Source organism: Lates calcarifer, linkage group LG17 (genome assembly GCF_001640805.2).
Source record: "Lates calcarifer isolate ASB-BC8 linkage group LG17, TLL_Latcal_v3, whole genome shotgun sequence".
NCBI classification, from domain to species: Eukaryota; Metazoa; Chordata; class Actinopteri; family Centropomidae; genus Lates; species Lates calcarifer.
The window spans coordinates 194,258-217,815 of record NC_066849.1 but is presented as its reverse complement, the minus strand read 5'-3'; the positions used below and the strand labels follow the sequence as shown (position 1 = coordinate 217,815).

The 23,558-nt window shown below is 41.0% G+C and overlaps 1 protein-coding gene across 1 annotated transcript; it reads left to right on the top strand.

Moving 5' to 3' along the window:
* The first annotated feature begins 2,636 nt into the window (after positions 1 to 2,636).
* On the top strand, positions 2,637 to 22,153 carry LOC108900690 (leucine-rich repeat-containing protein 24). Its single transcript, XM_018701864.2, has 8 exons — positions 2,637 to 3,300; positions 9,184 to 9,367; positions 9,580 to 9,666; positions 9,767 to 9,958; positions 10,128 to 10,296; positions 12,553 to 12,815; positions 16,822 to 17,397; positions 18,009 to 22,153. Exons 2-8 carry the CDS (start codon positions 9,200 to 9,202, stop codon positions 18,417 to 18,419), a joined length of 1,866 nt encoding a protein of 621 aa, XP_018557380.1. The 5' UTR covers positions 2,637 to 3,300; positions 9,184 to 9,199; the 3' UTR covers positions 18,420 to 22,153.
* Positions 22,154 to 23,558: the final 1,405 nt, after the last annotated feature.

Genomic DNA, 23,558 nt, shown 5'->3' with positions numbered 1-23,558 from the left:
CAGAGTGTTGAGTGATGAGGGGAGGAGACACCAGGCAGGCCACAGGAGAAAGCAGACAGAAAAACCACTGGGGAGAAGTGAGTGAGAGCAGGGGACCATGACAGTATCTTGTCCTTTCTATCTACTTAGTTCATCCTGAAACTGGATTTGGATAGAAGGCAGATGGCCGCCCACCCTGAGTCCAGGTTCTGCTCGAGGTTTCTGCTTCTTAAAGGAAGTTTTTCCTCTCCACTGTCGCCTAGTGCTGCTCATGGTGGGATTTGTTGGGTCTCTCTCTGTAAATACCTATTTTAAAGAGTACTGTCTAGACCTGCTCTATATGAAAAGTAGCCTTGAGATGACTTGTTGTGATATGGCGCTATATAAATAAAACTGAATTGAATTGAAAAAGTGTCTCCAGATTATGACTGTTGACTTTCAGTCATAATTTGGGTGAAACAGTTGATAAATATTGCAGAGGTGTTTACAACCACAACTACTGGAATGTGTATGAGGCCTAGAAAATAATACAGCACATAGAAGTAAGATGGTTCCTTTGCAGTGCCCTTCTTTTTCATCATGAGTACATTAAAGCTATAACCAAGTAATTTACTAATCAAACCATATGAAATTAAGTCTGTCAGAACTGAAGCATCACCACTTTACAATAAACAGTCTTAATGAAGATGAAACATCAAACAGGGCATCAACTTATGAAATGTGAACCCCCTCCAGTGCATGCAAACATCAGCTGTAAACAACAACACTGGAGGGATGCACGTGTGATTCATCAGTCAACATGAGTTCCTCCTGATGAGGCAGATGCAGGCAAATGTCTCCTAGTGGAGTAAAGGTACTCGGCCAGCCAATTAACCTGCCCACAACCAATTTTCACAAGACAATAAAATACAGTGAAATTAACATGATAATCAAATAAATCTAAAATAAAGAAAACACAAGCAATATTAATGATCATCTTAAAATTACAATGTGTCAAGGCCCCCTCCTCTCTCCTAGTTCTCCCCTGTGTTTCCCTGTCTGTCTACCCTGTTGCTATCCCTTGTATCTCCTTTCCTGTATGTATGTGTGTGTGTGGTGTGTGTGTGTGTGTGTGCCTCTCAGCAGGGGCATGGCGTAGCACCGGTTCACATGTTCTCCATCTCCTCATCAGCCTACTGTTAATCTATCCCAGTCCTCTGTTCACTCATCACCAGTTTGTTCGGTCACGAACCCTGCCAACTCAGACACACTTTGTCAGGCTCTGGCTGTCCAAGGCAACCTCATGGGGCAGCACAAGACAGCCCTCCAGGAGATCACCTCAATTATCAATATCATCAATTTAGATTACTGTGCTCCTCAACACCATTTTTGTTCTTCTCTAATCCAACCATTGCAGGGCTAATGGAAGAGGCTATGTTCTCCAGATGCTGCAAAAAAGAAAAAAGAAAGCAGAATGCTTTGGAGCGTGTAAATTTTCCTTTTACCATTTATCAGCACTGTGACAACCCTGTCTAAGCAGGTGTCTCTGACAGGCCTGACGGGTGGAGTTTGGTCATCAGGGATATTCAGCTCTCTGTCTCTCTCTCCCTTCATGCTTCCACCCTGTTTAGTTTTGTTGTACTTTGTTAGTCTTTGTTAATGTTAAGTTCCCTTTTCAATTATGTCAGATAAACTAGTTTTTTAGCCATAACTTATATGTGGTCTTCCCTCCTTTGTCCAGCCTTGAGCTGGGGTGTGACAACATAAAAAAAGAAAAAAAAAAAAAAAAAAAGAAATCTGAAAACGAGTTGTTCTTTATCTTCTGATTTCCTTTTTCCAAAACGATAATCGAAAAAATGGATATTTTTCTGTTTTCCCATCCCAAAATGACAGTGGAGCCAAAAGCCCTATGCTGTCAAGTTGTTGGTGTAGGTGGGCAGGCAACAGTGTCTTTGTGCTCTCAGTCAAATCCATCCCTCGCTCCTCCCACCTCCTGCGCTGTGCTTAGGAGGTAGAGCAGTGTCCACCATCAGAGGTCGGTGTTCGATCCCGCTCCTCCAGTCTGCATGCCGAGTATCCTTGCAATACTGACCCAAATTGCTCGATGTGTGTTTCACATCGTGTTGAATGTTGTGTGTTTAAAACATTAATATAATATTCTGTTGATGTGTGTGATGTGAATGTGATCTGTAGTGTAAGCGCTTGATGTCGAAAAATAAAACTATATAATACAGTCATTTACATTCAGTCCATACTCACCTCTTGTCCAAAGGTGGTTTCAAAAAACCAACATGACAATGGCCAAATTCTCATCTGGAGGCTTCAATATGAAGGTTCACAAACCAGTGGGTGATGTCACAGTGGCTGTGTCCATTTTTATTACAGTCGCTTCAGGGAGGAAATGCAGGGTCAGGTTGTATAACTTACAGTGGTAAGGTTTTTCCCAACAACAACCAAAATACAATACATTTTTATCATTATGGTCACAATTACCTTACATCTTTATGAGGAAGTAGCACTCCTCTTCCTCTCTCTCCCTTTCTCTCTCTCTCTCTCTCTCTCTCTCTCTTTCTCTCTCTCTCTCTCACACACACCCACATGCTTACACTCACTCTCTATCCCAACCCAACCTTTATATACAGTCTGTGAACCCAACCAGTGGAGGCAGATGGCTCACTCATGGTGAGAGCTGGGTCTGTGAATAATATTACTAATAATATTAATGAGGGGGAGAAATGGGTGACCCAAAATGGCGCCATTGAGTCCGAATTGAATTTCTCTAGCAGCTCAGTCAACCATCTGTCGTGACAACCTCTTTAGATCAACGATGAACTGGTTAAGGGGATGTTTACATGATTTGCAGCACATTAAAATTTGATACGATTTTTGTTATAACGCTTTTATTTTGAATAAATCGGGGCGGAAGTGTTTTTCTTGTTCCTGATCGAGGAGCACCGTTACCTTGACTGTGGTCCTCAGGAGCAGCGAAGTGGGCATCGGATGAGAGGGTTCGCTGGGAAAGAGGAGTGAGCTGAACAAAGACCCGTTTCACAGCGGTTTATACTCACAGCTGCAGAATCTGCCGTTGTTGGACACGCCGCCTGATGTTCGTCTGCTCGACGCTTGATCCCCTTCTGCTTTCAATGCCTCCCCTGTTTAGAGGATGCGACGGGCCCAGAGTACTATGCCCACCGTGGAAACAGTCATCAGCTGCTGCTCTGCTTCATCCTCAACACTGGAAATAATTTGGAGTAATTAGGATCGGATAAATAATCGTGAAGAAGGAGGCGTCGTGCAGGGCAGACATCACTGTCAGAGTCTCCTCCATCCTTCCTCTGCGAGGTATGAACCAGCAATAAAGCGTCGCTATAATTATATCTCCTGATCTGTTAGTACGGGGTTGTTGTTCTGGTGTACATTTTGTCCGTGTTTCTACACGGAGATCATTAAAGCACTGATGGCCATGTACAGAGCAGAGATCATATTGTTTACTGTTATTATGTGTTGTGTGCTCAGGTGGCCTGTAGCACCGCTGGATAGTCATCCACTTCATTTCCTGCGCTGTGACATCATTAACTGCATTTCTACCTGAGACCAAAAGGCACATGGCGTTATTGAGCTCCATATTAGTCAATGGGAATACTTAATACAGTCTACCTACAGGGCTGCACCTAGCCTCCTAAGGGCCCAAACCGGAACTGGGCTCTTAAACACGTATAAAGACATAAGATAATAATACGTAAGTAAATGACATAAAAAACACATACCATCACAGAGTTAATATTTGCTAATAACTGCACCGGTTTACTCCAAATTTAAATGACTTTGAAATAAAATAATAGTACCATATACAACATGGCTACTTTATTAGGTAAACCTGTACAATCTTTTCTACTTCAACATTCTCACATTCAACAGCTCTGCCATAAATTCTACCTGTATGAAATTTGCAATGTTTGCAAACTTTTGTTTGCGTTTTTGGAAATATGTAAAGTTTATTAAGAGGTTCATAGTTAAAAATAGCTTTTTATATAAAGGTGCCAAAAAACCTGAACATCATAGGTATTAGACAATTAGAATTTATGGCATAGATAATTAACTATATAATAAAGTAACTACATGCAGATATACTAATAATAAAAATAATCATCATTCATGTTATTGTTTGTTTGATGACACTGTATCTCATATTCCACTCAGCTAGCTTATGTTGTTTGTAGCTTTACTGTTGCATTTACCATTAAGCTTATAGCTTATGTCAGATATTACAAATAAGTGATTGCAATCAAACATCATTGCTTTGTTGAAGTCATGGTGTTGGTTTAAGCACTCACCATAATCATGTAATCACAATAATGATCCCTAGAAAAATGCTTCACAGGCAAACAGCAGCAGTACCCCTCAGTGAATGATGCTCTGCAGGCCTCCAGCTAAAAGAGAAACAACAGAAAAGACCTTGATGATGGAGCCCTACACAAGTCAATGCTTTATGGCGATGGATGGTTCCCATGGTGACAGTGATTCACAGACTGAGACTGAATATCAAAAAGAGCTTTAATTTGGGGTGTTATCAGTGCCTGGATATGTTATATAATGACTGTTCTCATGTATAAAGACATAATCTCCTGTGGAGCTGCTGTTACAACACACTTCACCTCTGGCTTGATAGGATTCATTCTTTCACTGTCAGGGTGGTATTTTCTTCACTTTGATACTAAAACCACATGGCTTGGCAATGTGTGCCAAACATTCAACAAATCTTGAGCTCTGTCAGACCTGTAGTTTTATTCTCTTGGGTAGCCAGAGCCTTATTTTACACGTATTACTGAAAATCTTCCTAAGTTTACATTAATGTTTCTAAAGTAGGTAGGTTGGTAGTAATGCACGATGCATCATTCATAATGTATTACTTTAAAAATGTGTAGTTTATTTCAATTCTGGGTGTTGGTTCATTGAGTAATGATCAATCACCAAGTTAACAGCTGAGATCTGGGAACGAGTCAAGTCAAGTCAGACAGGTCAAGGAACATGTACAGTGAGATGATTAGATAGATTGTTAACAAACCAATAGATTTATCTTCCAACTTAATAATAAGAAGAATTATTATTATTATTATTTATTATATTTTCAGGCATTTTCAGCCTTTATTTGGACAGAGGTAGTGGTGCTACAGAGGACATGCAGGGGAGAGAAATAGGGGATTACATGCAGCAAAGTTCCTAGACTGAATTTGAACCCTGGCTGCTGTGGTAAGCATGTAGTATGCACCTAACCAAGTGAGCCACCAGAGTGCCCCATCTTCCAACTTATTTAGAAGAAGAAGGTGAACAGTAACATGATTACTCAAAAACTGTCTACTGTAAACATTTATCAGAATTGACAGACCTTGTTTAATGTTGCATTAAGTACTGGAGTATGTAGTACTTAGTACTGTGTGCATTGTTTACTTGTTTCCGACCGATTGTCTGTCTGCTTGTGTTTCCAGACCTGTCTGACTTCTTTTTAGTGATGGAAAGCACAGGTTGTATTGTATGTTGCACTACATGTTGCTGGATTGTACTCTGCTGCAACACAAGTAATTCTCATGTGACTGAATCAGTGTTTCAGTGTAAACAGTGTGATTTCAAGAGGTCAGGCTGAACTGTATTCACCATGTGGCTGTGGAATTGAACTAGTTTTGGATCTGAATACAACAGAGATGTCACTGAGACTGAATGAGGAAGCCAAATATAGGACAAGCAGATATTTTCCCTCTGACTAAATAAAACTGTTTCAGTTATTTACCTAACAATCATTTTCAGCATTGGTCACAATGCTGTTGTAATCTTACACCTGACATGAGCAAAACATTAGATCTGAGGTACAGTCACTGCATGTGTCTCTAGCATGTCCATGAAATACTGACAAACATTTAGATTTTAATGAGTAACTGGCAAATGTGCTGGCAAATGCTAGTCATCACACAATGGTGTCACACATATGGAAATTAGCACACCATTTTTGATCTATTTAATTAAATCCAAATCCAAATCACAACAATAGTCATCTAAAGGCACTTTTCATATAGAGCAGGTCTAGACCGTACTCTTTATATCATGATAATTACAGAGAGAGACCCAACAGATCCCACCATGAGCAGCACTAGACAGTGGCAGGGAAAAACTTCCTAACTATCAGGATCAGGATATAGGTACTTTCCATTTTATTGAGTAGGTAGAATTTGTTCCACTAGCTCTGTATCAAACAATGGGTCTGTATAGCCTGACTAATGCTCTGTTTTTTAGCTTAATATTGATATTTAATTTAAAAAAATCTAATATGATACAATATACCTGATAATGATATACTGTCTGATATTCATATTTTAAAAGAAATACATAAATATTTTTGAGAAGGATCCCTTTAGTTTGGTTAGTAAATAATTATGACCATTATGTGTAGTGAATAATGGCTTTTGTAATAATATAAGATAATATCAGCTGATATCAGCCATGTTGATTTCTAAGTCTACTAGGGTTGTGCCAATAGATAATGATCTCAATGATCAACCATGTTCACAGCAACTGCCAACAGTTGATGCCTTTGCCAACGTCAGTATAATATTTGGCTCATTTCCCGATCAATGTAATTAATTATCATTATTATTATTCATAGTATGAACCACTGTGTATTAATACTAAATTTCATTTGCCCCACCGTAGTTTAATGTTGCCATTACCTACATATAACAATCACTCACACATAGCAGACCAATTATTGCTGTAATCTGCCTTGATTATACTTTATCTCATAAATTACCATGTCAGCATGACTGAAGGAATAACTGATCTTACAAAGTAACTTGCTTATGTAGTTGACAAACTGCTTAGTAACTAAAGTATCAGCGTACTGTGTCCATGTTTCACAGAGTAACTTAAATATGTTCACTTGTCAGACAATTATTGCCATATTTATTACAGATTTAATACAGATAAACTTTTTGTTACCCTTTCACAATAATATTATATAATTTGTAATGTGATCTGTAAACACCGTAATAATGTTTTACTGTTAAACAGAAAATGTCTTGTGTTACTTAGTTAAAGTTAGAACTGTGGGACTGTCTTGAGAGAGTATATAGTAGACGTGGGAATCTCTAGGAACCTCACGATTAGATTCGATTACGATTCAGGGGGCTGCGATTATCGATGCATCTTGATGCATCTTTGTTTTTCTTTACAGAATAACGCTTTCTTCTGTGATTCCATGACTTTGATTTGAGTCTCGTTGTAGAGTGTCGGACCTTTTTGGCAAAGCTACAGGGAGCCACTGTCTTAAGAGCCGCGCATTCCTCCAGAGCCGCGGGTTGCTGACCCCCTTGCTAGCGATCCGTTATCAGTTAACACTTAAAATAGATTTTTGATTGATTTTCCCCCACCCCTAGTATAGCCAAGTTTGCATTAGCAGGTACTGTCCATCTTATACTCACATTCATATTTTACAGATACTGTAAAGCGTTTACTGTCATCAGTAATCAATGGTTGTACTATTGAGTGTTGCACTTTAACGTTTAAGAACTGCAAAAAAGCAGTAGTGTGCAGAGTAGTGTGAATGTCTAGAGATTTACAATGAGAGCTATGTATGAATGAGTATGTGAAGTACAATATGAGCAGTATTACCAGGGTGAAAAGCTGCCAGCAGAACTTTTAAAACATGCTCCTCTCTCCAACTCATGTTCCACTTTTTTTTAAAGGTAACTGTGCCTCACTGTTATACATCAGTCTTTTAATTCCACTGGATTAAAATGGTAGCGGTGCTCATTTTAGTCTTCCATAGTTTACCATAGCTTGCTCACTGTGGTAATGCATTGCACGTTTTACACAGGCTGTGGCTGCTCTATCCTGTTAACATGGGCACGGATATGAAAAGCAGCAGTGCAGGCAGTGTGTCCATAAGTATTTGGACAGTGACACAGTTTTCATAATTTTACCTTCGTGCATTGCCACAATGGATTTGAAATGAATCCATCAACACGTGATTGAAGTGTATACTTTCAGTCTTAATTTATGGGGTTTAACAAAAATATCACATTATCCATTTTTATACTACTATATTAATACAAGGATTATTTTCAAATGCTTAAATGAAAATACTTTGCAGTCAATGACTGCCATGAAGTATGGAACCCATGGCCATGTTTCCTCCCTTAAATGCTTTGCCAGGCCTTTATTGCAGCCACCTTCACTTGCTGCTTGTTTGTGGGTCTTTCTGTCTTCACTTTTGTTTTTAATATGTGAAAAGCATGCTCAAGTAGGTTGAGGTAACAGACTTTGAAGAGTACTCCATTTCTTTGCCTTTAGAAGCTCTTGGGTCACCTTCACAGTGGCTCCTTTTACATAAGAATTCACACTTGAATATGCCACCTTTGGTTATTTGCACAGAACCACATGAAGGCAGCTTAATGCCAACCTGCTGTGTGGTTCTATAGAACATGGTTCATGAAGTGGCAACCTGGCAGCCTTGTTGTCAATCAGCATCTCTTCCACTGTTCCAGCTCCCCTTTTATGTAGATGTTGATCTGCCTCTGTGACTACCTCCCAAGGAGAGGCCTTATGGACCCCCCATTTCACCTCCGTACAGAGCAATATTACCACCTTGTGAAGGCTGTGTAAAAGGGGCTAGTATGTTTTGGGTCACTGTTTATCTGTACTGTGAAGCACTGTCCTATCAGTTTTGCAACATCTGGCTGAGTCTGAGCAGATAGTACAGCCCCACAGAGTTCATTCTGCTACTTCCATCAATACTCAAATCATCAGTAAACACTAGTGACCTAGTTCCACTGGCAGCCATACATGCCCATGCCTTAACATTGCCTTCACTATATTTAACAGATGATGTGGTATGCTCTGAGTCATGAGCCTCAGTATGTTTGAGGTACTGAGCATCTCTCTTTTTTAAAACATTACCTGCTGCATTGAGTTGTAGTTGTACAGCTCAAGCCTTCCAAGGTAACATTGTCAGAGGGTTCCAGCCTAACACAACCCTGACTAACTTATCTGACTATTCCCCTCTGTTTCCCCTCTGAGCTGCTATACTGTTTACTTTCATGCATTTTTGCTTTTTTCTGATTTACCAATCTGCTTATTGTTTGGCCAAAAACAGTTAAAAGCTCATGAGCTCAGTGTTAATACAAAGTGTTTGATAATCACTGACCTGTGTGTTCACTGTTCTCTCCTCATCCTTAGTCCCACTGTTGGTGTGATGGCTGTGATGTTGGTGTTTCTTCTCTCCATGCTGCTCCTGTCCACCCATACTCCTAGTCGAGCATCTCTGTCCTGTCCTGTGAGCTGTCGCTGCTACAGCCTCACTGTGGAATGTGGTTCCACCGGCCTCAGGGACATCCCCAAATATGTCCCCTCATCAACACAGGTACGTTTGTTGTACTGTAGGCATTGCTAGCATTTACATCAATTTGGGCTGATAGTAGAACTAAAGAAATTTCAATGCCCAGCCAAATGTCATGCATATGGACTAATGAGATACAGTGTGACATATGGTTAAATATGTCATAATTGTTTGACACATTCACCAAGACTGACCAGAAGTCTCCCTTCTTCCCTCCTCATCCTGTCTTCATCCAGACCATCTTCCTCCAGGACAATGTGATTGGTCAGATCCGTCGACAGGACCTCATTCTGCTGAGGCACCTGCACTACTTGTATCTGCAGGTAATGAACACATGCATACACACTTACAGGGTTGGGTATAAAGAACTGGTTCTGGACTGGAAAAGTTCATCTCAGTCACTCTCTGATGTTCCTTCTCCAGAACAACACCATCTCAGCTGTGGAACCTGGCTCTTTCCAGAACCAGGGTGAGTTGTTGGAGCTGGCTCTGAATGGGAATCGGATCCACTTGGTAACAGCTGACATGTTTCAGGGACTCGAACACCTCCGCATTCTTTACCTGGCGGGAAATGACATCACACGGCTGTTGGACTACACCTTCCGTGGATTACAGGTAAGGCATATTAGAGCACACGTATCATGTCTATTACATTTCACTTTTAATTTTGATAATAAACTCAACACGATGCTATGCAAGATGCATTCTCAGTTTCCCGCTCACCTTATTGTATATTACTGTATAAGCTCTGTAGATTATATGTACCATCCTCTCCATGTTGCAGCGTTTGCAGGAACTTCATTTGCAGCACAACAGTATAGAGATGTTAGCAGACCAGGCTCTGGCTGGCTTGACTTCTCTGGCCCTGCTGGACCTAAGCAGGAACAATCTTCATACCATTGGCCCTGCGTCCCTGCGACCTCTTGTCAGCCTGCAGGTGCTGCGCATCACAGGTGAGACTGTATGTCACTTACACTGACATACATGTCAATGTAAAAACACTAGGGATGGTCCTTAGGAAAACCTGATTAGAGACAAAAAGATAGTCATGTTGATCTGTTTACGTTTTCAACTGCAAATGGCTGTTTATTCATAATTACATGGTGAGTTATGAGGTAGCTACGTGAAAATGAGCTAATTAACATGGTAACCTTGATGTCCTACCAATTAAAGTGATCAAATTAAAACCCTGTGGTTCATTTGGGCTGAATGCAGACAGGCAGACCCCTCTTGACTGAAAACTGGTTATTTAAGAACTAAAACAAGTTTCTTTTTAACATGGAAGTTTGTTCTTGACTTTTAGGAACAATACACAGTGGCAAACTTTGGAACAACCTTATTTTCTGCATTAATTGGTCATAAAATAAGATCTGATCTTTATCTAAGTCACAAGTACAGATCAACACAAAGCTAATATAACACAAACAATTCTGATCTTTAGTGTGTTTGTTGAACCATCCATCCACTTTCTTCTGCTTACCCTGGGTTTGGTCGCTGTGCCAACAGGCTAAACAGGGTATTCCAAACATCTCTCTCCCTACTAACATTTTCCAGCTCCTCCTGGGGGTTCCCAAGGCATTCCCAGGCCAGATGAGATATGTAATTGCTGGGTCTACCCCCAAAATCTCCTCCCAGTTGGACGTGCCTCTAAAGGAAGGCACCCAAGAGGCATCCTAACTAGATGCCCGAACCACCCCAACAGGTTCCTCTTGACACGAAGGAGCAGCGGCTCTACTCTGAGCTCCCTCCAGATGTCCGTGCTCCTCACTCTCTAAGGCTGAGCTCAGACAGCCTATGGAGGAAACAAACTTTGGCTGTTTGTGTCTGTGATCTCATTCTTTCATTCACTACCCAAAGCTGACAAAGATTAGGTGAGGGTTGAAATGTGGATCAACTAATAAATCAAAAGCTTTACCTTCCAGCTCAGCTCCTTTTTCAACACCATGGTTAAAAGAGAGGTAGCCCTGGTTTCCCTGTTCAGGGAAAGGTAGTGCAGTCTTGAATTTACAGAATCATTAGGGAATCATTTTATAATCACTCACCACTTTGCCCTGGGAGACCCTTCCAGGGGCTGTTTCCCCCTACAAAATAGCTCCCATGTTCACAGGGACCCCCAAACTCCTCCACTGTGTTAAGGTGGTGATTCTCAGAGGGGTGTTTATTGAACATATCCATTCACTGTATTTAATCACAGTGCAAATAGAAAAAACAACTTTTGGTGACAGTAATTTCAAACAAGCTCTTCCAGTAGATGTGGATCAGATCTGCAGAACATTTGGAAAGAATTTTTAGACCATTCTTACAGAACTGCTTCAGCTCAGACATATTCTTAGGATGTCTGGAGCTTTCTTGGGACCATTTCACAGTATCTGTGCAAGGGGTCGGCCGATTATCAGCCTGGCTGATTATCAGATCTGACATTTTTATGGTCATCAGTATTGTTTTTTTTTTTTTAATCCGGTTGCTGATAAAATAAATTAATTTTGTGCTACTTTAGCTCTGAGGCAGCCACCATTGTCTGTAGTCATCAGTCTGTGGTCTTGAGCAATGTCCTGCCCACAGCACTATCTGATTAGTTACACTTCACAAGTAATGGCCTATTAACAATGAAGGCTACTGCGCCACATACAGACACATAGGAATGCATTAGCAGACTAGAGCAGCTGCAGTGAGCGAGGCGAGTTGTGTTTTGAGGGTGAGGCAGAATATATTGCCAAAGTTGCAATAATCATCACAGTCATCTATGCAATCTCAGGATCAATTTCTGTGATCACAACCATGCCCAGTTTCCCAGTTACACTGCATATATCTTAATAATGCAGATTGTTGCAGTGATATACAATTAACTATAATGAGATAATTAAACAGTATCAAAGGAGAGTGACTCTTCCCATAACCATTTCTTGACAAATTTTGACAGAATCAGTTTGTCTAACACTCTCCCTGTAGTTATTCATTGCCCAGTTAATGCATTTCTCTGTCTTTCTGCAATTATTCTCAAACTTTCAAGCCATTCAGTGCAGTTTCCTTGTTTTGTCTGAGGTCATTCCAAAACCATTCACAATCCCTCTGTCATTAACTCATCACAAAACAGATCTGTCAGTACACTGCCATATCTTCATCCTGTCACCACAACCAGTGACTGGGATCTTAATTGTTTTAGTATGAAGAGGTTCAAGCCTAATCTCCCATCCATTGCTTCACTGCAGACAACCCATGGCGCTGTGACTGTGCTCTCCACTGGCTGAGGAGCTGGATTGATGAGGCAGGGCAGAGGCTGCTCAGCTCTGCAGAACGTCGGCTGGTCTGCACTGAGCCGCCACGTCTCTCTCACCTCAGCCTCGTCGAGGTCCCCCTCAACAGCCTGGTGTGCATTCCTCCTTTGGTGCAGCTGGAGCCCAGGAGACTAGCTGTGCGCTTGGGAGAGAGCCTCAGGGTGTCCTGCCATGCCTCTGGTTACCCTCGGCCACAGGTAGGGATACTAATAATGATTATGTATATCCTCCAGCAGTTTCCACTACACTGGTTAGGTTTGGCATTCAAAATAGTCAGCAGCAGTTTGCATGTCATCGCCTGAAGATTGGGGGATCTTCTCTGTGAGATTCCATGATTGTCATTAAAGAAGAAAGAATTAGAACCCAACATGAAGTGTGTAAGTCGTTTAACAAAAACTCTTCAAGAAGGTCAGTTGGGTTGAAATCTGGCAACTATTAAGGTCATGGCAAATTGGCAGGTAGGAAATGTGTATTTTAAAAAATACATATCTCGATATTAGAAATGTGCATATATCTAAGGAGTTTAAATGGATATAGCCTTTTTTCTGACACAACCACAATATAGCAACCTAAGAAAACATCCAGTTGTTCTGGTGGCACATGGTGGCAAAATTTCAATCATGCTTTCTCAAGCTGAGGACCTTAACCAAATACATTTTAAATTGTTTTTAAAAAGAAAAAAAAAAAAACATGTCAATTGCCTTTGACGCACAAAGCATCTTGAGATCTTGGGGGTCCTAAGGCAGTATATAAAACTAAAACTACCAGGAACTCAAGTGGTTTCTCTGATTACCCTCTCCTCCTGTACTTGTGCAGAAGTGCAATCATACAGCTTGATTTTTGTGGAAGTGGAAGATGTTTCTTGATGCCATTAAGGACGAATATGCTCCTCTTCCTCTACATTCACCACCATCCGTGGAGTTTTGAATGAGCTCAAAATGTTGCTTTGCATTGAACTCAAAGGCAAACTAGAACAAAGAATGAAAAATAGGACTTTTGCAGAGCAGCTGAGAGAACGGTGCTTTGAGGGAGGAACACAAACTACTGAGCCACACACACTAGGTCAGGATTTTTTTACTATACTGAAATTTCACACAGTTGTTAAATTGATGGTGATGTTCATTTCCTCAACAGGCTAGTGAGCTTAAACATGATTGAATCTCTGCCAAGACCACCAAAGTTTAGCAAGGACTTACCTTTATAGTTTTTCTTCCACAGAGCCAGTTTACTCAATGCCAAAGTAATGGCAAAGTTGATGTTTCACCTTCTAAATGGTAAATGGACTGTACTTATATTGTGCTTTTCTAGTCTTTTTGACCACTCAAAGCGCTTTACACTACAGATCACATTCACCCCATTCACACACACATTCATACAGCACTTGTTCTCTACAATGTGCTTTCTAACACAGACACACACACTCACACATGAATGACACACATCAGAGGCAATTTGGGGTTCAGTATCTTGCCCAAGGATACTTCGGCATGAGGACTGGAGGAGCCGGGAATCGAACCACTGACCTTCTGATTGGTGGGCAACTGCTCTACCTCCTGAGCCACAGCCGCCCCAAACCTTCTCGATACAAAATGTCATCACTTCATCATTTTATTCTATTAGACATTTTTTGTGAACTATAATAGCATAATTAGCATAGGAATTCTTGAGTTATGGCCAAAAATGTGTAAGTCCAGATGGATGTCTGTGCCAGGTTTGATGAAATTCACCATTCCTGATATATCACGTTCACAAGAATGGGATGGACAATGGGAGCTACATTCAATATCTATCCGTTACACTACCAAGTACTTACTACTCCTAAAAAAAAAACATTCAGTGGAAAACAGTGAGTTCACTCAGGTAACTCAGGCAAAGGCTGCACTGAACACATATTTGAGGATACTTTTAAAAGGTAAGAAATTTCCTAGAGACAGCGACAAGGCCAAAAAGAGGATAAATGAATTCATCGCTGAACATCTGGGAAATGGTCAAGGAATGGGTCCATGCCATTTTGCGGACAATATAAGAAATATGTAAAAAGCAATGGATTGCATGGGGGTACCATGAGAGGGGGTAGCATGAGACTCCACTCTACTGCATCACCACCTCTTGAATGTTATGATAAAGTCTAACTTGCTTTATAATGAATCAAATCTTAGCAGTTAGTCATTTATAATGCACTAGAATTAGTTCTTAGTGGTTAGTTGATTTTTTTAAATTAAAGTTTACATCATTAATCTATTTTAAGATGCTTCACATATACTTACAAACTGGTACAGGCTAAGGATGTGCTCTTCCAATTGTTGATCAAACCATCCCAAGATTAGATAATCCATTACAGTGCTGGAAGGCACACATTTGGACAGTGAGAGAATCTTTAGTGCAATCGCAAATGTCATTGATAAGACCAGGAACTAGCAGTCTGCTAAAACAGCAGAGATGCTGATTCTCATTGAAAAGAACCTTCATTTCATTTTGTGAGGCTAGAGAGAGGAAAAACTTCTGTAGCAGCTCCACTTTAAAAAACTGGCCTCCATAGATGACAATAGAGTGCCTTGCAATTTTATTATTTTGATATTCAGGTTTTACTGTCATGCTGCTACAATAATTAGTAGGAACTGGTTTTATTTGTTTTCTTCATGTTCACATTAAATTGAGAAAGAGCTATTTATGAAGACATCTTTTAGTTTGTTTGTTTTAGTTGTTGTTGCTGAAAACCAATGCTGCACTAAGTGGAATTGTGATAATGTGAAGCCATATAAAAATATTTTCATTTAATAATTTGTTTACTTGGTTTCAAGAAACACAGGCTTTGTTTCTATCACTGATTTTAAAAACCATAATATTATTAAAATCAATCCACACAGAGTTTTAATGTACTTGATATGTGTATCTGTATCATATCTATATCTATAGATATCTGGAGGATAGATAGATAGATACAATGCATTTTCAGATGTTGCAGCTTTATGTTAAAGTCAGAAAATTCAATTTTGTCCATCTTCAATCCACAATCAATACCCCATAATGACAAAACAAAAACAGAAATGTACAAATGTATTACAAAGGGAAGAAATTTAGTATCACAAACAGTTCAATCTTGGTTTAATCAAACCAAAGAATCTTGTTTCTCACTGTCCACTGCTTTTTTGCAAACTCCAAGTGGGCTCTCACTTTCACTGAGGGGGAGGCTTCTGTCTTTGCCACCATAAAGACCTGGTACTGGTACATTGGTAGAATGTTGCAATGATGTTTGCCCTTCTGGAAGTTTTGCCCATCTCCACACAGGATCTCTGAAGTTCAGCCAGAGTGACGTCTGACCTCAAGGCTGTCTCCCCCAGTTGCATAGTTGGCTGGATGGCCCGCTCTAGAAGAGAATGGGAAGTTGGTGGCAGAGAGGCTGGTCTGAGTATTTCAGAAACTGCTGATTTAGTAGGATTTTCTTGCACCACCATATCTAAGGTTTACAGAGAATGGTCTGAAAAAGAGAAAATATCCAGTGAGCTGGTTCCTTGACCAGAGGAGAATAGCCAGACTGCTTCAAGTTGATAGGAAGGCAACAGTAACTCAAAACTTGTTACAACCAGTATGCAGTATGCATCTCTGAATGCACAACATGTTAAGCCTCAAAGGAAATGGGCTACAGCAGCAGAGGACCACACTCCTGACAGCTAACAACAGGAAACTGAGGCTACAGTTTGCTCGTGCTCACCAAAATTAGACAACAGAAGATTGCCTGGTCTGCAATAGTCAGATGGTAGGGTCAGAATTTGGCATAAACAACATGAAAGCATGGATCCATCTTGCCCTGTACCAACAGTTCAGGCTGCTGCTGCTGCTGGTGTAATGATGTGGGGGATATTTTCTTGGCACACTTTAGACCCCTTAGTACCAACTGAGCATCATTTAAACACCACAGCCTACCTGAGTATTGTTGCTGACGTCCATTCCTTTATGACCTCAGTGTACCCATCTTCTAATGGCTGCTTCCAGCAGGAGAATACACCATGTCACAAAACCCAAATCATCTAAAAAAAACTGATTTCCTGTTTGTTCATGTTTGTGTGTGTGTGTGTGTGTGTGTGTGTATGGAATGGAAGAGTAGCAGATGTTACATGCGTCTAATATTTTGTGATAATTAAGGTGAAATCTTCTTTAACCATAGCAAGACCACTGATCAGGAAACACTTAATACTTTTGCAGGTGACCTGGAGGAAGGCATCCCAGGGGAAAGTGGTGCTTTCTCCCAGGGGCCTGGTTCAGGAGCTGGGTGCTGGAGGAGGTGGAGTAGGGGGAGCAGAGGAGGCTTCAGAGGAAGGCAGAGTCAGTCTGCAGAAGACTGATAGCGAGCGCTTTGACCCAGACACTGGCAGTGGCATGCTGTTTCTCAGTAATGTGACTGTAGCTCATGCAGGTTTCTATGAATGTGAAGCCTGGAATGCAGGAGGTGTGGCCAGGGTGACCTTTCAGCTCGCCATCAATTCATCCACTTCCTCTTCCTCCTCTTCCTCCTCCATCTGGGCCTCATGGTCCCAAGTGTCTTCACCATACTCCCCTGCCTGGCCAAGGCTCAGGAATCATGGTCCTGCTTTAGGCTCAGATGTGAGCCGGGAACCCCTCTATGCCCTGGGCAGCATGGCCTTCAGTGCTCTGGGAGCTGCTACTCAAACTGCCATCGCTGTGGGCATCTCCCTGCTGGCTCTGACCGCTCTGCTGCTGGTCGCCATGATCTACAGCCGACATCACCAACGAGATAAGGAGGCTGATGGAGCTGAGAAGGTGTGTGTCTGTTGGTACAAGAGTAAATGGCACATTTGAAAGTTAGCCACCAGAAATATTTAAATGTCCAAGCTAATAAATGAGAGGAACTGGCTTAGACTAGATTTTGTTATTTTTGAACAAAAAAATGTGATATACTTACCAAACAGTTGTTTTCTGACACATTACATGTATGAAAGCATTTTATTCACAGTTTGCATAGCAGTCTTAGCATTTAAACCTTTCCTCTGGAACTATGTATATCAATCTGTTGTTGAGAGGAGACCCTAAAATCACAGTCAGATTGGCAATTGGGCATACCAGAACAAATCTGGCAAAAAAAATCCAAGGCTTTACCAGCCCTCTCTGTGTGCATGTCATTTGGGGGGCACAAGAGGGCATGCTGCATGTGTGTTCCATGATTGAACTCGCTTTACTGATCCGACCTAACCTGACTCAAGCATCCTCCACCATTGGAGAGTGTGAGTGGGTTAATTAGAGGCAAGGATTATGAAGCACTTTTCAGTTGCTAAGGTAAAAGGCCTTATACATGTGCAGGGCACCTCTTATTTTTCCATTATACTCTATAGTGCTGTAAACCATAAGTAATGAAGGTGAATTTTAACTTGCAGGAGGAGAGCATCCTGTATGTGAATGACTATTCTGATGGCCCCACCACCTTTGCCCAGCTGGAGGAGTACCGTGACGAACGTGGCCATGAGATGTATGTTCTCAACAGGGCCAAGCCTGTACTGCCTCCTGCTCCACCCACAGCTGTCTCTACCACTAACTTGGGTTGCCCTGCTGCATCTGACACCTCCAGCCACACCCTCTCCTCTGGACCTGGTCAGACCATGACTCCCACTCTGGCCCCCAACAAACAGCAGCAACAGCAGCAGGACGGTGACATACGGACCATGAGGAGAATGGCAGGGGAGGGAGGGGAGGCTGAGCCTGTGATCACATCAGAGGCTGAAGGGATGTTTCTTAACCACACAGGTCTGTTCATGGACTCTCAGATCGCCTATGAGATTCACTGCTAAAGGGATGAGAGAATCGCCTGCAACACAACCCTGATTTGTATGTGTTAGACAGTGATTTATAGCAAAACCTGTCACATCTTGCCACTGTTGAAATCTACCAGTAACTGACTGAAGCACTCATTCCAATGGTAGGATTTACTTACTTTACAAGACTCATCAACAGTAATGGACTCTTATTGGAGAAAGTTTACATACAGTACCTGGCAGAGCTCATAGTCTGGTTTAAATAAGTAGCACTGGGGCTTTTCAACGGACTTACCGTGGCCTTGCCAAAATATCAGTGGCAATAGCCATTCAAAGGCCCTACATACAAAGACAATTTTAAGTGGACTCAGGTATATTCTGAGATGCACACAACTAAGCTGTCCTGTACATGAACATCTGGATCAGCATTTATCAGAACTACTTTCATACCAAAACCCTTTCACCTTTCATTGTTGTACATCTATGCTCTCAAGAGCTCAGACAAAGCTCACTTGTTTTATGCATCGTGAGTAAGGGAGAAGTCATGAAATTCTCCAGTACATGAGCATGTGGGAATCTTTGTGAGTTTTGTAACTGTTGTTTATGTCTTCATTTAATTTAAATGCACTACAGTGATGGTGGGAGCACGACGGCTTTTGCCACTTTTAATTTGAAAGTGTGGGAACATGATCATCACAGAAAAATGATCTATGGGAAGATTCCGTTTTCAGTATGGGTCTTAATCTCCCATCATTTGTCGTGCTGCTCAGTTCTGACTAATCTTATATACAGTTCCAGATCCCAACAAAACTATGGTGTCTTTATCACCACGCATTCAACTTTATTCTTGCTCTCTTTGGGTTACCTGGCTTCACTGATTTTAACATTAGTGATTCTGGATAATTGGTATCATGAAGCAGGTTACCAAATGGGTCAGTTAACCCTGGGTTTTCCAGTCGAGATATCAGTAGGTTCACATGAAAGAGGGTTGAAAGAGAGTTCTTAGAGGCCAATCACATGCTACATCAACAAGAGCAGAGTATTTATTTATGAGATTATATGAAACTATTATTACAGTGGGGAAATTGGGCTCTTCAGGGAAGTAAACAATACACAATATAATCAAGCAACTAAAATACAGTAGCTTTACTAAGTCACTTTTTTGCACACTTTGTGTTGTGTAGATTTTATTGTAAATGGATAAAATTATTTCCCTTCCATCTACACTCAGTAACCTATCGTGACAAAGTGAAATCATGTTTTTTGAAAATGTAGCAAAATTATTAAAAATGAAAAACTGAAATCTCTCATTGGCAGTATTGAGACCCTTTGTAGTGGGACTCCAAGTTGTAGTCAGGTGCATCCTGTTTGCTTTATCTTTCAGATTTGATTAGAACTTTGAACCTGGAATTCACCTATATCAAACTGAATTGATTAGATGATTTACTAAGGCACACACCTTTCTATTTAAGGCCCCACAGTTCACACTGAATGTCAGGATGGATCTCATACCCTGCCCTATAGAGAAGGACTTCCATTGGCCTCAAGGAAGATCAGGCAAATTGTCAGATAACTCAGGAAATGGCTCAACCTTGACGAAGCTGTGTTCAGCAGGGAAGAAAACTACACACCCTGACTAAGGATATTGTTGGGTGGTGGAAAGAGCATTTTAAGGAACTCCTGTGCTCAGGCAACACTGTGAACAAGACAGAATCTGAAGACTTGGGACAAGCCTCACCCATATCCCCGGCAGAGGCCTCTGATGCAGCGATAACAGTAACAATAAGGCACCATGTGTGGATCAGACCTGAGATGCTGATGTCTCTGGACATTGTTGGACTGTCTTGGCTGATGCAGCTCTTCAGTATCACATGGGATCGGCTGCAGTCCTAACTACAGTGAGAGCTGTGTCCATATTCACAGCAAGAAGTCAAGCATGTTTCCCATTGGTGATGGCCTGTGTCAGAGTTGCCCCTTTCAAGGTGCCAGCTAGGGAGAAGAAAGTGCCCAGTTGGGGACTTCAGAAATATGTCTCTGCTTTTAGTTGATGTGGTTGTGTTGGCTTCATCAGATTGTGATCTTCAGCATGCTCTGTGGTGGTCTGCAGCTGAATGTGAAATGGCTGGAAGGAGAGTTGAGCTGAGTTTAAGTCTGAGGCCATGCTTCTCTGCTGAAAAATGGTAGATTGTTCCCTCTTGGTTGGGAGTGAGTTGCTGGGCAAGTGAAGTATGCTCAGGTTTTATTAGTCAGTAATGATAAAATGAAGCGTGAGACTGACAGGTGGATTGGTGCACCGATGGGGTGGAAGCTGACCCGGAGGGCAAAGCTTTTGATTTATCAGTTGACAGTTGGTCATTAGCTTTGGGTAGTGACCAGAATGAGATCAAAGATACAAGTGACTGCTCCCTCCATAGGTTACCTGGGCTCAGCAGGATAAAGAAGTCAGACATCCAAAGAGTGGGGCTGCTGCTCTTCCAGTTGAGAGGATCTTATCGGGGTGGCCCCTTCGATTGGAGGTTTTCCAGGCAAATTCAACTGGTAGGAGACCCCAGGGTAGACCTACAACTAGGGCTGGGCGATATGGGAAGAAATCATATCATGATATGATATCGGTCGATATCAATATACGATGGGGGAAATAATTATCTGATCCCCTGCTGAATTTGTAAGTTCGCCCATTTACAAAGAAATTAATGGAATTTTTATGGATTTTTATGGTTGTTTACTGATTATGGCAATAGACAGAATATCAGTCTAAAATGCATAAAAAAACACACAATGTAAAAGTTATAAAATGTTGTGCATTTTATTGAGTGAGACAGTTATTGCCGCTGCTGCAATAGCCTATTGTAAATTTGCAAAATATCCAGTTGAGCTGAGAGGGAAAGCGAGAAAGATGAGACAAAGACAGCAAATAGTAGCTAACATTAAGTCCAATTTGTATTTATATTTTGTATTTTCTACTGGGACAAATCCCACAGTTTTTATCAGCTGAGTCTGTCTCTACCGGCTCTCTGTACCTGTCAGTCCTCTGTCATTCGGGGGCTGTGTCTCTTGGGGCATCTTCGTCAGTAATGCTGTCGCTTGAGTTTTCGTTTTCTGTTAACATAGAAAAATAACATTTTCTGTCGCCATTTTCGCTGCAGTACCCAAAACATCAGCACATGTGCTACTCCTGCGCTCTGTCTGCGTCAACCTAACCTGACGTGTCTAACTCTGTTCCAGCCACATGATTGGTTTGGCACAGTGCTATTCTCATTATCATTGGCCTTTCATATTGTCTGTCAGTTCTTTTGATGTTGTTATCGACAATGTTTTTTATGTCTATCAAGGAGAGGTTCTATCATGATATATATCAATATTGTTTTATCGCCCAGCCCTACCTAGAACACAGTGGAGCAATCATACATCTCCTCTGGCCTGTGGACCTCACACCTCAGGATTGCCCAGGAGGAGCTGGAAAAAATGCTGCTGGGGAGTGGAGATGTGTGAACTTGCTGTTGCACTGTGACCCAACACCAAATAAGCGGTAGAAAATGGATGAATGGATGGCTGGACATATATAACACATACATATGATGATTTAAGAAAAAAAGTTATTGAACTATGGGTATCTACCGTGTTTGACAAAAATGTTTTATGTTTCATTGCCTGTTTTTTTCACATAATTTAGGTGCCATATTCAGACAGCTAATGACAAAAATGTCCAAAGTTCCAATTGGTGTCAGTCTTTTCAATTGTACAAAAAAATAAACATTTTGTCAATCTAATTCTCTTCAAAACAAAGAAGGATGTCTTTTTCCTATAGCTGAATCCTTTGTTCAATCCTCCTTATGTAATGTTTAATGTCTGTCCAGAATATTTCTGTGTAATTACAATGAAAAACAAATGGCAAATAGTTAATTTTTCTAAACCACATAAATCACAAGAAAATTCCATATCCAGTTTAAACTTCTCCAGCATGTTTTACTGGATATATCCATTCAAAAGATCCTAAAAGATAACTTAAATAAAGCCATCAACACAAATAAACTCAATTTTTCGTGAAGGATCGGAAGCTGCTTCGTGCAGCCTAGGTCCAGTAGCCTCTCAGTAATTCCAAAGGATTCATTGACTTTTTCTTGACACTGTAAGTAAATGTAGTAAATTACCCAGTTACCATGGGCATATAGTTTTACATGAGCCAATTTAATGAAATTGGAAAACCTGTGTTAAGATTTAAAAAAAGCTGGTTAAGATATTAATCTGACATAGTCATAGTGACAAGTCCCTGGTGTAAGACTACTTTGACTGTCATAAATGTGAGCTTTTTTAAAATGCCCAGAACTGGATGTCACAGCCCTTTATGCCATAATCCAAGATCAACATTCATAAAGAAGCACTAATTGGATTGATTGATGATGGACTGAATAATTACAGAGGACATCAGGCTCCACTTTGAAAAGTGTTTCTCCACTTTCAGAGAGCTGCACAGGACTGACTGGAAGGCGGTTATTCTACTGACTGAATCTATACATTGTGCTTTTCTTAAGATATTATTCTATAATGGAATATGTAGGGCTGCCCTTGATGATTCAATGCATCTGTTAGGAAGACCCTGATTCAACTCACAAAATGTCACCTTTCCTTTTTTCAGCTGTCTCACTGTACCCACACAGAGCAGGAACAAGAGTGTGAGAGGCTGTAAACTTACGACTCAATCTTGTATTAAAATGACCAAACCACAAAACCAACTGTGATGGAAGTAGATATGTGATGGAGAGCATAGCGACACCGGACAGCACAAGGCTGGGCAGTGGGACTCATTGCCCACTCCAGTACTCTCAGCTCCGGTGCCAGGTAAGCCTGTCTGCCGAGAGCTGCATGCTCATCAAGGTCTGTGATTAACACAAGCTCAAGATGTTTTTATGTTTTATTCTACAGCATAAAATACATAAGTAAAGTAAGTATAAAGGAGTAAGTAGTGAGTTGGAGTCAAAAGGAAGTTTTTCCTTGCCACAGTCACCTAGTGCTGCTCATGGTGGGATCTGTTGGGTCTCTCTCTGTAAATTTTGTAGGATAAAGAGTACGGTCTAGACCTGCTCTATATGTACAGTGCCTCGAGATAACTTCTGTTGTGAATTGGCGTTATATAAATAAAATTAACTTGACTTGAAAAAACAAAATCTGAATTTA

Coding starts and splice junctions, on each gene's coding strand:
- LOC108900690 (XM_018701864.2), top strand. CDS start 9,200: ATGGCTGTGATGTTGGTGTTTCTTCTCTCCATGCTGCTCCTGTCCACC. Junction 9,667..9,766: donor TGCACTACTTGTATCTGCAG/GTAATGAACACA, acceptor TTCCTTCTCCAG/AACAACACCATCTCAGCTGT. Junction 12,816..16,821: donor CTGGTTACCCTCGGCCACAG/GTAGGGATACTA, acceptor ATACTTTTGCAG/GTGACCTGGAGGAAGGCATC.